The 16,566-nt window shown below is 43.0% G+C and overlaps 2 protein-coding genes across 2 annotated transcripts in view; both read left to right on the forward strand.

Annotated features, from left to right (window-relative positions):
- Positions 1 to 5,077, forward strand: part of LOC113024443 (protein sidekick-1) — a 298,320-nt gene extending 293,243 nt beyond the window's left edge. The window contains exons 43-45 of the mRNA XM_026171546.2: positions 844 to 964; positions 1,047 to 1,176; positions 3,281 to 5,077. Coding sequence (XP_026027331.1) covers positions 844 to 964; positions 1,047 to 1,176; positions 3,281 to 3,586 — 557 coding nt within the window. The 3' untranslated portion in view covers positions 3,587 to 5,077. The remainder of the gene's footprint in view (positions 1 to 843; positions 965 to 1,046; positions 1,177 to 3,280) is intronic.
- A 2,197-nt stretch (positions 5,078 to 7,274) lies between these two features.
- Positions 7,275 to 15,851, forward strand: LOC113024445 (uncharacterized). Its single transcript, XM_026171547.2, has 2 exons — positions 7,275 to 7,532; positions 11,183 to 15,851. The coding sequence occupies exon 2, from the start codon at positions 11,303 to 11,305 to the stop codon at positions 14,351 to 14,353; it is 3,051 nt and encodes a 1,016-aa protein (XP_026027332.1). The 5' UTR covers positions 7,275 to 7,532; positions 11,183 to 11,302; the 3' UTR covers positions 14,354 to 15,851.
- The last annotated feature ends 715 nt before the right edge of the window (positions 15,852 to 16,566 follow it).

Below are 16,566 nucleotides of genomic sequence, written 5' to 3' on the forward strand. Positions count from 1 at the left end.
TGAACGTGTTCTCGACGCAGGTATTTTGAAAGCCCAGTATTCTAACTCGCACTGTTAGATATTCAAATGTGGACTGCTCTGTTATATTTCAGCTTCCACAGGTCAGTGAGAGAGATCAGCAGCTCTCGAGCCGGAGGGTTGGAGTTTTAGTCATGGATGATTACTAACGTGCTGAAGAACAAGCTCCCTCCCCACAGTAACAAAGCAGTCTTAGTTTACCCAGTTACTCTGTTGAAGCATGTAGAGGCTTCGCTTCCTGTTTTCCTCCCCGTGGGCCTTTGTGTCGCAGTCACTTGGTGTGTGTGTGTGTGTGTCCAGGTTACATCAGGACAGCTGTTAGCCAGAGTTGCCACAGAAACCCTGGCACAACCTCTGGGCAGCAGATCAAACAGGGTGAGGGAGGTGGTGTAGGAGGGGAGGGAGAGCTGCGCGTATGACCCCGTAATCAGAGTGAATACAAAGCTGGAGTCACGCGGCAGCAGACTGCATTTCTGATTTCTATTTATTTATTTTTTTGTGCAGCAGCTCGGTGTGTTCCACTAATATTTCCCTCAATTTAAAACATGATATTGTCTCCTTTTATTGCTTCATTTTTATGCTTATTGGTGGGTAAATGATTAAAGTTTCCTGTGCTGTTATTGCCTGTCTGCCAAATTCACATCCCACTTTGATTTGCTTCTTATTTGGAGGCTTGAGAGGTAGCTGGATACATAACAAATAAACAGGAGATTGTAAATAAACCCGGTGCAAGAAGAAATCCCAATATGTGGTGCTGAACCACTTTGAATTTTTAATATTCATCTGAACCAATTCCATCTATTTTGTTTTGTTTTTCGTCTTTAGGGAAGCACGTGTCCACCGCAGAGGAGTCTGTAACGCTGGACAATGGAGGTTTCACAGCTCTGGAGCTTAACAGCAGGACGCTCAACACCAAGAACTCCTTCCTGAAAAAGAACGGGACCAGGTGAGCACTCACCTCTGTCACACGGACGCAATCCAGGATTTGATCAAAACATGACAGATTTCATTTCTTTGTGTATGTCCAGGTCTCCTCCAAGGCCCAGTCCAGGTGGACTTCACTACTCTGATGAAGATATCTGCAACAACTACAATGGAGCTGTGCTCACTGAGAGCACCACACTCACGGAGAAACCCACTGAGGTCTCTGAGTCAGAGGTATGTCTTTCTACCTGTCTGCCTCTCCTCCTCTTAGTTACACAGTTTAAACAGAGCGTTCCATTGGCTCATTTTCTTCATATATGTTTGCTGTTTGTTAATCGCTTTGACGTCTTGATTTTTCCATATCATGACTTTATATTGTACAAAAGTTTTGACAGAGTGCATAGAGGGCTGTTAAAAACTACGTTTATCCTCACTGCTTCCATCAAAACTAAATGCATAATCAATTTGACCTGATTAACTGTAAGTGTGAGCACCTCTGTAAAACCAGGTGTTTGCAGTTTGCTGGTCTAGAGCATTCAGGTGTTCACTTCCCAGGAGTGGACATGCCAGGAAATTTGCCCAAGCTCAGATTATGCAATGCTCAGAGAAACTGCAAAAAATCCATGAGCTACATGTTAAATGGTCATGACAGTACAATTAGAAAAAATACTGAACGAGTGTGCTTTGTTTGGAGGGGTTACCACAAGGATGTCTCCAAAACAAACATGGCAGCGTGGTTTAGGTTTGAAAAGTTGCATCTGAGCAAAGAAACAAGACTTCTGGAACAATGTCCTCTGGACAGACGACACTACAGTGGATATGTTTGGCCATGATGCACTGCACCATGTTTGGTGGAGACCAAACGGAGCACATTAGTACAAACAACTCATACCAACTGTCAAGCACGGTAGCAGAGAGGTGATCCTTTGGGCTTTCTTCAGCCACAGGACCTGGGCACCTTGCTTGAGTCCACCATGAACTCCTCTCGATACTAAATAATTCTGGAGTCAAATGTGAGGCCATCTGTCTGAAAGCTAAAGCTTGGTCATGCAACGGGACAGTGATCCCAAACACAGCAGCAAATCTACAGAATGACTGAACAAGAAAATGATCAAGGAGTTGCAATGCTCCAGTCAAAGTCTTGATATCAACCTGATTGAAATGCTGTGGTGGGACCTAAATAGAGCTTTGCATAAATGAATTCCTGCAATGTTGTAAAGAAGAGTAGACCAAAAGTCCTCCACAACGATGCCAGAGATGATAAAGTCAGGAAAAACACCTTTAGTAGTAGTAATTGAAGTTATTGCTCCTCAGGTGTTTCTACAAGCTTCTACATCCTTAGTTTTCCAGGATAGCACTGAGTCTTTTTCATAAGTCTGTAGGTCTACATTATACAACATCTTCTGCATGTCTGCAATGCCTCCTGTGTTGTTCTGTTAAAGGACAGAGGGCATCATTTTGTGTACAGACTATAAACTGTCTGGTTCAAGCCTGAACTGAACTACACTAATTTCCTGTTTCATCTTTGCTTTCGTCAATGTGTGTGTGTAGTCTGTTTACATTTACATCTGTGAACATTAGCTTGTTTAAGAAAATTCATTTCCTCCCTGCCACTCCTTATCAGCTCCATCCCTGTAATGGTTTGTAAAAATCTACACGGTTAAAAGAAGGGCAGCTCTTCTGTGTGTCTGATTGAGGAAGTGTTACACACTGTGCTAATGTTTTTACCCCTCGTGAATGCGATAACTCGAGAACAAGGCAAGGCGTAGGAGGCTAAGGTGTAGCACTGGCGGTTGCCAGTTAAAATAAGAAGAAAGAATGATAGTGAGAATCAGTGAGCTCTCCAGACTTCTGCCTCCAAAGCAGATTGATCAGGCTGAATTAGCCAAAGGGCTCGGTAACGTGCCATCCAAGAAGAAGAGCCTGTGCTCTCAGCGTCCTCGGTTCAAGTCCAGCCTTTTCTGTTGAGTCCTAAGTGTCGGCTATCAAATTACAAAACACTGGCATCTATTAGAGCCCATCTCAACAAGGAAGTGCAGCAATTTTACACATCAAAACATTAATAGGTCTTTAGAGGTACAAAAAAAAACTTTAGGGGGAAAACAACCTGCTGCTCGTCACGTCTGCTTGAGGCCAGGGCTTGAAAGGGAAATGAAATGCTACTAGCGTCCCACTCCAAAATCTCAGAGTTGCATTGTGGGTAATTCCAATGACAGGTTATGACAAGAGAAAAAAACAGTATTCCTCTGGTTCTGCATCATTTAACTGAAAGGCTGTGTGTCTGTCTGTGTCTCCTTAAAAAACTTCCACCTCTAACTTTGTTTGGGTTTGTATCCAGCTGACAGACAGCGACTACGAGGACGAGCAGCCGAAGCACTCCTTCGTTAACCACTACATGAGCGACCCCACCTACTACAACTCCTGGAAGCGGCAGCCCAAGGGGCTTAAAGGCATCGGCACGTCTTTTGGCTATGAGGAGTGCGCTACCGCAGATACAGAACCCTACTACCAGACCGTGGTCACCCAGCACAGCACAGGGGGCGCGTACACACCCACGGGGCAGCCGGCGCATACGCACGTTAATCCCAACACCAACCCGCCAGGGTCACGCACGCCTGTGACGGGATTCTCCTCATTCGTTTGACTCTAGAGACAAAATCCGCACAAGATACTATTCACACATGTACACATGTATTGAAGGAAAGGAGAGCGCTGGCGTGCGTTTGGACTAAAGGAGACAGAAGACGAGGTGAGGAGACGTGGGACGGACTGGTGTTGAATCACCCCTTCATGCCCCGAAGGACTAAACTTAAACTTCTCACTCGCCTTCTCCCCCCGTTCACGCAGGCCCCAAGTTGATGGGTGTGTGTGTGTGTGTGCAGCTCTTTTACGCCTCTGTGTCACTGTGCTCACAAACACACATTCACCACCTGATATTCCTGCCTATTCCAGAGACGCTCCGCCGAGAGTGATGACTAGATTAGTCACTATGTGTTATTGTCAAAGAGAGAATTCAACCTCAAGCTGATGGATCCTGGGATTTCAGCACAAAGATTATCCTCTGTTTTCTGTATTTTACACATAAGTGCACAAGAACGCACACACTCACACTCTCTCTCTGATGCACCATTTCAGTATCTCCCACTGGGAGAGAGAAGCTTCAAGGTTGAGGAGAGTTGTTAAGAGACGGCACAGAACGGAGCAGCTTTTGTTCACAGGCTGGTTCACGTACACAAACTCGGAGCTGTCAGCTTTAAAAGAACACCACAGAAGAAGAAAACAATCGATAATCACAGTTGTTTTTTTGTTTTTAACTTGAAAAGGATGGAGAGTGAGCGTGGCAGGGCTTCTTTGGCATTCAGCATCCATAATAAGGGTGCTGAGTGCTTTCTGAGAACAGTGTGGACTAAATGGAAACCATGTTTTTTTTTACCGTCTACTGCCTGTTATCAGTGCTCCCAAGCCATAATACTTGCACTGAGTTGACCCCTTCCCTGCTTTCTCCACCCTCCACACACACACTTCATATCTGTTCTGTTCGAGGTTACATTTTTAAATAAAATGAATTTCACTGTGAGACGTGTGCGTACGAGCATGCGTGTGAGTTGCTAATTTCAGAAGCTTGTTCATCCGTCCGTGTAGTTCACTGCTGAGCAAAGTGTGCCACTGTGCGTATGTTTGTATATTTTGTGAGATGGATTTTGTACAGGGAGACTCTACTTTCTACTGCGTGTGCTCTTGTATGTAGTCTGGCCATGTTTGTGCGAGTCAAAGTAAACGGCACTGGAGAACATTCACGTACACTTACTGACAAGAGAGAGGAGAAGACGTTTACTAGTGTAAGACACAGTGACTGACAGAGTGGAACAAGTGCCCGGGATGTTTAAGAGGTTTCTCCTCCTTCAGACTGAGTATGGTTGAACTTCATGAAGCCCCACCATCACCTCAAGGAGCAGCAATCCAGACCACACATGTACTTTGTACTTTTCTTCAAGTGCAAATAAAATTTCTCTGTAAGGTTTTTGCTCATCATGTATACTTTAAAGGTTCCTCACCCGCCCCGCCGGCCAACAGCCTCGCCTCACCCTGTCACGCCTGAGCCCCATACAGTGTGTGAATAAATGGTCATTGTTTACCCGTGTGTCTGTGTGGTCCGTTGTGTTGCAACAGTGTCTCCTTGCATCATTGTCTTCATTGCGTAAACCGATTTAAGGCGGTGCTTTCACATGTAGCATGTTCAGAGGAATGAATAATGCTTTGCTTGTGGGGATTTTATTAAAAAGAAGGAAAGGGGGGTGCCAAAGCTTTTTTTCTTTCTTTCTTTTTTATTTAAAGATTTATTCAGTGTTGTGAAGTGCCTTTTTGCAAAGTGCATTCATTATAGTCGTGCTGCGCGCTTTTCAAATCTGCAGTATAAGGTGGTTAAAGCCACGCATTAAAAACCTTAAGGTAGAAGTCCAAAAAGGTAATTTTAATATATCAAAATACATGTTCTTCAGAAAATTGTCTTGTTTTTGAAAAAAAACAAGTACAACCCTTGGAAATTGTTCAGTTACATTGAAAAAGCCAACAATCAGTGGTAGAAAAAGTAGTCAGTTCCCCGCATTTATCACACCATTAAAGCCTTGAAATTACAGTCGGAGGCTCAGATTACCGTAGATGTCAGCGCTGAGACGCTGCTTTCAGGATCTGCTGTGTAAACCTGGACGTCAGGAAAAGCCTTTGCTGCAGAGAAAGAATTGTGTGAATGTAGTGTAAATAAATGTAATTTATTTACACTTTACAATGTAAATAAAACCTTAACGATTTGTGCATGTCAGAAACTTTAATTTTATTCCCAACCGCACTTAGCAAACATATCATATATTTAAACTAAAAAACAAAAAACAGTCTGGTTTTGGGGGGACCACAGCAGTAAGAAGACATTTAGGGCAAGCCAAAGCAGCAGAAAGTCATATCCACTGTGAGTAAGGGTGGTGGAAATGCTCCGGTTACTTCACTCCCTCGGGGACTGTGCAGCTTGCAGTAACTGATCTAACCTTAAATTCTGCAACACGCTGAGTGTTTGAAGATATGTTAGTCTTCTCTGAAAGCTGAAAATGTACTGCACATGGACCTTTCAACGGGATAACGATCTTAAAAGTACAGCAGCTTTAAAAGTTGTTTGATCATTACCAAGACACTGACAAGTTTAGTATGCTTTTATGAGAAATCCTGAAAACTCTTCATCTACAAGGAAAAGTTATGTGGTCAAATGCAATCGGAGTGGGTGAAACATAAGTATAAAATGGAAATCCTCACATACCTGGTGTTTTTTTTTTTTTTGTCCTGTTTCTCATCATCCCCAATCGGATAGGGTAAAGCAGGGAGTTTTTCCTTCCCACAGTTGCCAAGTGCTTGCTCAAAGGCGGTCATCTGATTGTTAGTTTTCTCTATATTATCATAGGATCTCTATCTTACATTATAAAGCGCCTTGAAGAACTGCTGTTGTGATTATACACATAATATATAAATTAAGTTTAATTTAATTTAATAACAGCTGCAACACAGTGAATCTGCAATTTTTGGTTTATTTGCAAATTAAAAGTCGGTTCAACCAATAAAAGGCTTTGGCATGCATTTGTTTCTGATGCCTCTGTCTCTTCCCAAATGCAGAAGTATACTTAAAATATTGTTCAACCTTCAGCAGTAACACTGTTTGGATCCTGTGTCCCCAAAGTGTGCGTGCAGCAATAATGAGACGAAGAAAAACACACACAAAGCACAGAAATCCCTCAAACAGGAGAGAAACAGTTTGAGTAAGAGTGCGGCACACTGTAAACTTTTTTTAAAGTCTCATTAAAAGTCTGTAACACTGGTTTGAGCAGCTCACGGTGCATTTATTCCCCACAGGTACTTCACAACACACCACCACCGATTGTGCTGCCATGTTTTTGTTTCAATCCCAGACAGCAGGTGAATACTTTAATAAATAACGTTAATTAGTTAAAGCATTCGTTAACACTGATGGAAATCTTCAGACCGTAAAGAATCAGAAGAAATGAGGTGAAACGAGATTTCATTAAACTTGCTTCCCTGTTTACCTTCTGCCTTATTCAAATCCATTGATGCATCCGGAAAATGTGCAACACCTTACAGAGACACTGAGACACGTTATTGTTTTAATGGGATACACTTTAAGTGGTCAACAAATTGTTAATCGTTAATGAAGTATTGAATATAAAAATACCTCTTTGGTCTTAGTAGAAGAAAGCAGCTGTTTCCGCTAAAATTAAGGCTAAGGGTCGCGGATTATACGCCCCTCCAGCCAGCTGAGGGCGCTGTGGGGCGCTGACACAGACCCCCGTGAGAGGGGAGGCAGTGTCCGGAAGAAGCTCTGCTAACATGGCGGTTATGTTTTTCACTCCATGCTTTGGTTGTGAGCATAGCGTTTAGATGTAATGAGTGTTTTAAAGTGCGCGGCTGCAGAGAGGAGCATGCTGCCGGGATGCTGACGGCTGCGGCTCGGAGCTGAGTCTGCGGTCCCTCCCCCCACCGTCTCTGCGTCCGTCCGTCTGTCCGTGCCGTGACTTGTGACCCAGTTTGGTTTGGTGAGTTTTCGCGTCCTCCATTCCTTCATGCTTCCTTCAGTGCTTCCTCTTTTCTCTGTGGCTATAAAATCTTCTCTTCCCTTTGACGCTGTGGAAGAGGGACGTTAAAAACCGTTAGCGCGTGCACCGTGTTGCTGGTCGCAGGGCCGCGCCGCAGTCACTCACTTTGAGGGGGCCAGAGTCACCATCATACTGGTATAACCTACTGCGATTATTTCTTTGAGGGAGGTGATCAGTTTGATTCTGATGTGTGTGGAAAAGACAAAATGTCCAGCTTATATTTATAATTAAGCACTTGAAGTTTTTCCACTGAAGGAGGCAGAAAAGTTGGCTTAAAGAGAGGGTGGCCATAATGGACAAGGAGCTGAAACAGTAATTTTTTGGAAGACGGCAACTTGTCTTTAAACACTCACTAACCACCAAGCAGCATTAATTTCTTTGACCAGTAATTCTGGCTGTTCGATCAGTCCAGCATGTACAGTGCCTCTCACTGTATGGTAGCCGGGATACCTCCAGTCCCCCACGACCCTAACCACTGTGAGGATTCATAGATGGGCTTTCATCAACTAATACACCAAGATAAAAATATTCCAGAGATCCAATCAGAACCAATTAAGTTTTGTAGAAAGGCGGGAGGAGTTTGGAAGGCATCCAGTCAGAAGTAGTGTCCTTGTGCAGCAAGGTTAGACGTACACGTTTAACCTCGCTGCCCGGTTTCTCATGAACACATGACAAAACGTCAGCCCTTGAGAGGACCAGGAGACCAGAATGAAACATTTCACATTTGATATCAGGGAAAATAAGACATTTTGTAAACCATGTGGAGCAACTCTCACCACAGACTTTTACAATAAACAATAAACTTTAGATTTATTCTACTAAAGCTGAAAGAATTCAGATCCCTAAATTATGAATAAGACTCAAAGAAGATTTTAGTCAAAAGATTATGACTAAAACTAAATCAAAATTGGCTGTCACAATTAACGATGGTACCAAGCAGTAATTAAACGATACAGGGTTTGTCAGACTGTATGAGGAGTGATTGTCTGCAGAGGACACCTTGTGCCCTACTACTAAAACTAACATGTTTCAAAAGATGTCACTTTGGAACAAGAAGTCATTTGCTCGTCAGCAGCTGGTAATTGTTTACAGACAGGTTGACATGTTCCAAAGTACAGGCAACCAAATCAATCACAAGGCAGTTTTTAGTGCAGCACCATATTTCTATTTTTGACCAATTTCACATGTCCACTATTCATTTGCCAGCTGACCATTCTCCAGGTCTGTGCAATTCAGGTAAACAGGCAACTTCACTGCAACTGCAATCGACATCTAGCAGCCTCTCACCACGGCTTACCATAAAAATATGGCCCGTTTGAATCCCTGATGAAGCTGTTTTGTGCAAATTGGACAGTGGCAGGTATCGCAGCGCTGGTTATAATCTCTCTGTGTTAACACAGCCTTTCTACTTTAGGATCTGCATGTGCTCAAATAAAAAGGGGAGTTTCACAGAAACTCAATCAGCTAAGCACTGCCTAGTCCACTCAGAAAACATAGAAGCCACTTTTACTTTTTGCAAGGTGGAAGTGAGAGTAATATAACCTAGTTTAAAGGTAGTTACAGTATTTGAGGAAGTGTTCCAGCAGTGTTAAAAAAAATAGTAGAAGCAAACATAAAAACATTGATTTTTTTGTAAATTTGCCAGACAATGCAATGTGAAGTTTGCATTACAGCTGGGCTTCATCCTGTGGTGTTAGTAAGGTGAAGCTTAAACAAGCTGCACATTAGTGCTGGGCCATATTATACCGTTCACAGTAATACCGGTATAATGTTAGGCAACAATAGGAAAATGAATTATCGTGATAGAATATGAGTAAAACGCGCATGCACAGTGCCTTTGTTTTCATACGCACATGGCCGATTGTTGAGTGAAACAGATGAACCAGAGTTGGTTTGTAAAAATGGTGCAACTTCAGTGATGTGGAACTGGTTTGGTGTTTGTCCGTCAGATACACCACAAAGCACATTTTTTTGCAGAACATGCAAGCGGCCGTCGTTATTGTCGTATTTGTTGGACTAAGATGCTCTTAAATCTGGGAGTAATCTGGGTCCTAAACTCCGTATGCTTCAGGTCAAACAACACTGCAGCATCACTTAGAGTTAAAAACTGTCTAAATTCTTTCATCTTTAATAAAACGATCAGCATTGCTGCTTAACCAGGTGTAACTATAAAGTTTAACTTCCAGGCATCCATGAAAACAAAATGTATTACATTTAACGGAGTTAGAAGTTAGCAGGAAGCTAGCGGAAGTTAGCTCGCTAGTTTCGCTAGTTACCTAAGCATGATATTGCATGTTCTGACTGAGAGATTTCTGGAAATATTCAAACGTACAGCTCTGCTATCACGTCCAACATAAATGAAGACAGGAAACTAAACAGCAGGGACGTTTGTAGGGTTACTGAAGTTGGGCTAGCTGGTATATAATGATGTGCTACCTGATCGCTAGCGACACAGCTATGTTAGCATAACATAAACAGTGAAGCTGGAGGACGAACGCTAACACTTTTCCACTTATAAAAGTTAACGTTAAAGTTCCTGATAGTTAGAGACAAATGCAATCGCATGGCAGGATGCTGTAAACGGACCAAACTTCAGTCAGGAGAACAACTGAGATAATCCATCCACAATACAAGGTTGCACCTTATGGTCCGAAAAATACGTACTGCACACTGCAGTTTAATGTTGCAAAGCACCCCTTTTTAACTTCAGTAGATATTATACATGGTTATCCTCAGGATATGTCAGCCCATTTCTACTGGAAATGCCTTTTGGTTAAACTTTCAGCAAGGAATTTGCATTTGCACTGTTACATTTTTATAAAGCTTTAATGTACATAAAAACCAGCTTCTTGTTTAAGTGAAAATAAATGGAAGGTTGTCTTTTTGCGCTAGTAATGTTGTGGAGTTGTATTTTGTCTCGCATCAATTATATCATCGGTTATATCGTTATCGCAAATTTTCTAATATATGTCGTGATAAATATTTTTGGCCATATCGCCCTGCTCTACTGCACATATAAAACATGTAAAGCAAATACAAATAAGATCAATGAAAATGTGGCATTTTCAGCTGATTTGAAACTGAAATTCTGAACAGCCAGTTCAACCAGTTTGAGAAATGCAAAATTCAGCATGGTGATCTAGCCAAGTAAAATGAGAGCCGTCTGCATAACACAGAAAACTCTGACTACAGGCTCAACATACCTTGCTAACACATTCATCCCACCAACCAATAATGCAACTTAATTCAGTCACAGAGAACCATCCAACTATTATTCTCAAGAATCGCTGCCACTCCTACGTTATTGGTCAGAGTGTAGTGAAACTTGCACACAGTGATGATCTAATTAGTCTTCGCCCAAATCATGCTTAAGGTTAAGGTCAGAGTTACAACAAGTAAAGCTATTTTCCTTTATTAACATAAATGAACTCAAAATGAATAATAACCTCAATGAATGTGTGAGTTATTATTAGACTGTGGTATTAAGCTGCTGTAATTATAGTGAGGCGTGTATTTTAGTGAAATAATCTGCATGTGGAGAAACTACGCCTGAAGCTAATTTGTGTTTGTATATTTTACTGTTTTCCTAGATGAGCTCGGATGGCAGGAACACAGAGTTCACAGAGTGACGTCTTAGAGTGAGTGAAGTCTTACTGGACTGGGAGAAGGAAAAAATTAGCCCCTGTGAGCAAACTTCATAAAACCTAACAATGAGTGAAGTATCTGTGAAGGTAGATGAGGATGTGATAAAACAGGACCCTGCTTTGGAGCCCCTTGCAGAGCCACTGCTGATAATCCTGTCCCCGCCTCCACCTTTCTTGCCTGTCCACGGTGAGCCAGCCTTGCTTTGGTCTAAATGGCTCAAAGCGTTCGAACACTATGTCGAAGCACTCAGTGAAAAAGAGCTGGTCGACTCCAGTAAGTGTCTGCTCTTACAGAACTGCCTTGGCCCGGAGGGGCAGCGTATCTTCACAACACTGATCCAAAATGACACCACCTACGCAGCAGCCATATCAACACTGACAGCTTACTTCAGCTCTGATCACACCACTCAGATGCACCGCCTTAAATTCCACCAAAGGGCTCAGATGCCTGGAGAGACTGTAGATCAGTTTGTGTCTGCTTTAGAAGAGCTGCTCAGGCCTTGCAGTTATGGACACTTGAAGGATGAACTCCTCTTGAATCAGCTGATTGAGAAAACAAGCTACCCACAGCTCAGAGAGAGGCTTCTGAATGGGAGAGAAAGTCTGACTTTGACCACAGCGTTAGTTATTGGTAAAGAAGTGGAAACCTTGCTAAATGGATCTCAGCTGTTTGATATTCATGAAGTCAGCGTGGACATTGGAGATGACTTAGAACCACCGGTTCAAAGAAAAGCTAAAAGAGGAAGGCCTCGCCGTGGGGAAAAAAGGTCAAAAACAAACACGCGCTTGACTAAAACTCAGTCACTCAAACCCAAAGGTAACTGCTACAGCAATGATAAGCTCTGTAATAATGACAATGATGCAGAGTCTCAGACTACTAGTGAGACCAATCTGACTTGCGATAATGAAAATGGAGCCTCATCTTCATCTTTACACAAGCTGAACAAGCACAGGTACAACAAAACTAGTGATGGTTTTGAGGATGACGACAACACCAATGATGAGGACTTTGATCCATTTTCAACTAAACCAAAAGGTCCCTACTGTCCCATCTGCCCCGATCGCCGCTTCAGAGACGCTCACAAGCTTGCCAGACACATGAGGACTCACACAAAGGAGAAACCGTTCAACTGCCCTGTCTGCTCTATGAGCTTCAGCCAGTCGTACCACATGACCCGACACCTGAGGAACCAGCACGGTGCAGGACAGCATGTCTGCACTGCCTGTGGGATAACTTTAGAGAGCTTTGCAGAGTTGAAAAGTCACAAGAGGAAGCACAAGTCAGATGTTCTGTCATATCCAGAATGTCGTGAAAAATTATCCAACAGCGACGTGTTTTCTAGTCATGTCGAGTCAGACAGCAAAAGTTTCTCTACCCACACAGAGGGACAAAGTTCTCAGCAAATCGAGAGAGTCGAAGTGAAGATTGAAGAAATAACAAGTGACGATCCAGCTTTCGGTAACAGGGATTTTCAGGATACGGGATCCAAAGCGAATGTTTTGATGGAAGAAGGAAATTCCGATGAAGCACCATCTCAAGATGAAGGGAGACCGAAAGAAAACCCCACCGCCACTGCGAAAACAAAAGGCCATTTCTGTCCCATCTGCATAAACAGACGCTTTAGAGGGCCAAACAAACTCATGAGACACATGAGGACACACACAAAGGAGAAACCCTTCAGCTGTCCTGTCTGCGCCATGACTTTTAGCCAGTCCTACCACATGACCCGACATGTGAGGAACCAGCACAATCTGGGCAAATACATCTGCTCTAAATGTGGCAAAAGTTTCAGTAGCTGGCTCGATATGAGAGCGCACAAGAAAACCCACGCAGTCGAAGGCCTGACATGTCTCGCATGCGATAAACAGTTCAAGGAGAAGGCTGCGCTTGCGAGTCACCTTAAATTACACAAGAAGGTCGCGTCGGGTCCTCGAAGCCTCGTCTGTGGCGACTGCGGCAAAGAATTCCGCCGAATGTATCACTTGAAACGGCACATAGTGACTCATAGGAAAGCATCGAATGGGGAGTGTTTCACGTGCCCTGATTGTCAGACAGACTTTGCCTTTGTGGAAGACCTCAACAAACACCTGGAGGTACATGTGAAAGAAAACAAGGGGACCTGCCCAAAGTGTGATGAAACCTTTGGTAGTCTTGAAGAACTGGAGGTACACATGGCGGTGCATCAGAAGTCTTATTCCTGCAGCACGTGTGGAAAGAAGTTTAAAGTTGAGTATGCTCTGAAGAAGCACGAGCAAAGTCATGAAAGCGAACAGTATTACTGTGCACTGTGCCGCAAACACTTCCTCAAGCTTTCCCACTATAAGAGGCACTTAATGGTCCATAACAGGCGCGAATCTAAATGTCCACACTGCGACACCGTCTTTCTGCAGTTAACCGCTTTGAAGTATCACCTGCGGACTCATACTGAAGAAAGACCGTACCAGTGCACCTGTTGTATTGAAACCTTTGAGGAGAGGGAAGATCTAGAGCAGCACTGCCTCAAACACAGGAAATTCAAGAAGGAGAGGCCCTACTCCTGCACTCGGTGCGATTTTGCTTTCTCCACCCTGATGGAGCTGACGGAACACATGAGTTCACACGAGGGAGAGCAGCCGCAGACCTGCTCCGTCTGCGGGAGGACGTTCCTGAACAAGAATAAGCTGGAGAAACACCTGACGATCCACACAGGGGAGAGACCTCATCTCTGCTCCATCTGTGGGAACGGCTTCCCATCCGCAGCGAGCCTCAAGCTACATGTGCACATCCACACAGGAGAAAAACCTTACCAGTGTTCCCAGTGCAGTAAGAGTTTCAGGTCGTCCAGCGGGTTGCGCCTACACAGCAGACAGCACATGGAGGTTCGGCCCAGTTACGAGTGTCCCCAGTGCGGTAGAACTTATGGCCGCATGACAGAGCTGAAGATGCACCAGCGCTACCACACGGGAGATAAACCGTATGCGTGCACCTGCTGCAGCAAACGCTTTATTAGCAAAGACAAACTAAATGTTCACATGAGGATACACACAGGGGAGAGACCGTACTCCTGCCCCCACTGTGCACAGACTTTTACACAGACCGGGGACAGAAACAGACACATCAGTAAATTCCACCCCTAAGTGCAGTGAAAGGAAAACAACAAAGGCTTGGTGGTTACTTTGAAATGACCGTACCAGTGGTTTTGCATGTTTGTTGGAGTTTGATGCCTTACTAATATTTGAGGAAGAATACAAAACCAAAATGTATTACAAGCATAACTAAGGCAAATTTAGGCTGACATGAACATAAAAAATGAGGTAACATAATTGGTTTGGATTATGAACAACACTAACAGATCAGTTTCTGGCAGTCCCAGTAAAGACTTGTTAGTGCTTAACTGGAGGTTTTTGTGAAGCCAAACTTCACAAATGGGCAAAGTATAAATACAGCAGATATTGTGAAAGACATCATTTTTTATGAGCTTTTCAGAAGAATCAAGATTAATGCCTTTTTGGTCATATTAATGATTTATGAGCCCATGCCAGGATTTCCACTACTCACATGTCACTTTAAACACAGCCTTCCAGTATGATTTTTGTCCCCGCCTATTGCATGCAGAGATTTCTCTGAATTCTGACTCTTACTTTTAATGATCTTCTTGAGTTAGCCCACTCAACCCCTCACTTCTTTACTTCTAAGTGGCTTACAAATCATTTAATTCTGTTCATTGACATTAGACAGTGAGGGTGAAAACTGATGTTGAGTCACAGATGAAAAGCCAGTCACAGAGCTGCTGTTCATCTGTCTTAAATGCTGTGAGAGAGAATAACCTGTTTAATGTGTTTGTTTGTTTTTTCTTGTGTCTTGGAAACCTACTCAAACATGACTATCATAACCTAAAAACATAGCACTTTATAACTTTCTTATAGCACATATACTGAGCCAAAATGCGACGCCTATTGGAGACAAAAGACAAATTACAGAAAAGCAGCAAAAAAGAAGAAAACTCCCACTTCTAAAAATGCTCATTTCTTTACTACTGAAAAAACTTTGTAAATTAACGCAGAGAGCCCATTTCGCATCAGGATTTGTGTTTTCTCGTTAGATTGTTCTGAAAAGTTCATGAATGTGCTGCTTTTTGCTTCCAAACTTTGCTTAATGGGGAAAAGCATGCAGAACCACAGTACTGGTGTCACAAATGGTTTCTGTGTGTACAGTAAGATGCCTGACAGTTTGTCTCTGCTGTTTTCTGCAAGTTTCACAGCTGGACTGAAGAAGTCGTATCATTACTCTTGAAATACAAAAGCTCTGCATGACAGTTTGTTCTTTGAGGCTCACGGCTCTCCTTCGTGTGCCTGATTTATCCCCCTTGTGAAGCACTTTTGTAAAGCGCCCTGGTCTTACAGACTGTCACACTCGTGACCAGCATGTAAATCTTTGGCCTTCGACACACACATCTGCCGACACACACTGAACGCTCAGACACCAAAATGTTTCAGCGATCGCGATTCAGCATTTTTATCTGTATGTGTGGGCATATCTTACACGTCTGATTCTTTTTGCTTCTCTGAAAGTGAGCATTTTGTAACTGTGTTTGGAAAAGTGTCCTAAGAATAAAACGTATTCACTTCACCAGTACCTGTTGTGAGACCGTGAAACCACATCAGATGTGTCCAAAGAAACAAAGGAATGGACATCGTTCCATGTTTCATCTGTTAGTTACTCAAACTCGCTTCAGATGTCAAGTCCTGTGACACAAAATAGTTCTCCCTCAAGGGGGAGGAAGTATGTGACTGGTTCTTTTTGTTAACAGTTAAGAATTCACAGTTTTCAAGATATTTTCTAATTTTGTTTTGATGGTAAATGCCAATAACAGGCTGCAGCTGATTTAGTTTTGGTGAAATTCGGGTCAGGTCACAACAAATGTGAAAAACTTAATGTTACCCACAATCTTTAATGGATTAGTTTTAAACTTTACAACAATATACTAGGCGTTGGGGAACATGAGTACCCAGGTTTGCTATATCAAAACTATATCGAGTAATCTATGATATGAAAGGACATGGCGAGAGCTATACAACACGCTTTTTACTTTTTCAGTATGACCACACAGTGGCGCCGTACCAATAAAATGGAATAAAATAGAGTTTTAGTAAAGACGTTGCCTTTCAGGTGGGCGTTGTGCTCTCTGAGTGCTCTTCGTTTTTGATGCTGCTCACGAGAATGAAGCAGCAGCACTGTGTCAGACTTTGCTGCTGTCGTGTTGTAAAGAGCAGTGATGGCAACAGGCATATTATTGTTTTCAGGTGTGTACGCGAGCAGAAAACAGAACAAAGGAGGGGGTCTTCTACCC

Source organism: Astatotilapia calliptera, chromosome 6 (assembly GCF_964374335.1).
Source record: "Astatotilapia calliptera chromosome 6, fAstCal68.1, whole genome shotgun sequence".
Lineage (NCBI taxonomy): Eukaryota > Metazoa > Chordata > Actinopteri > Cichliformes > Cichlidae > Astatotilapia > Astatotilapia calliptera.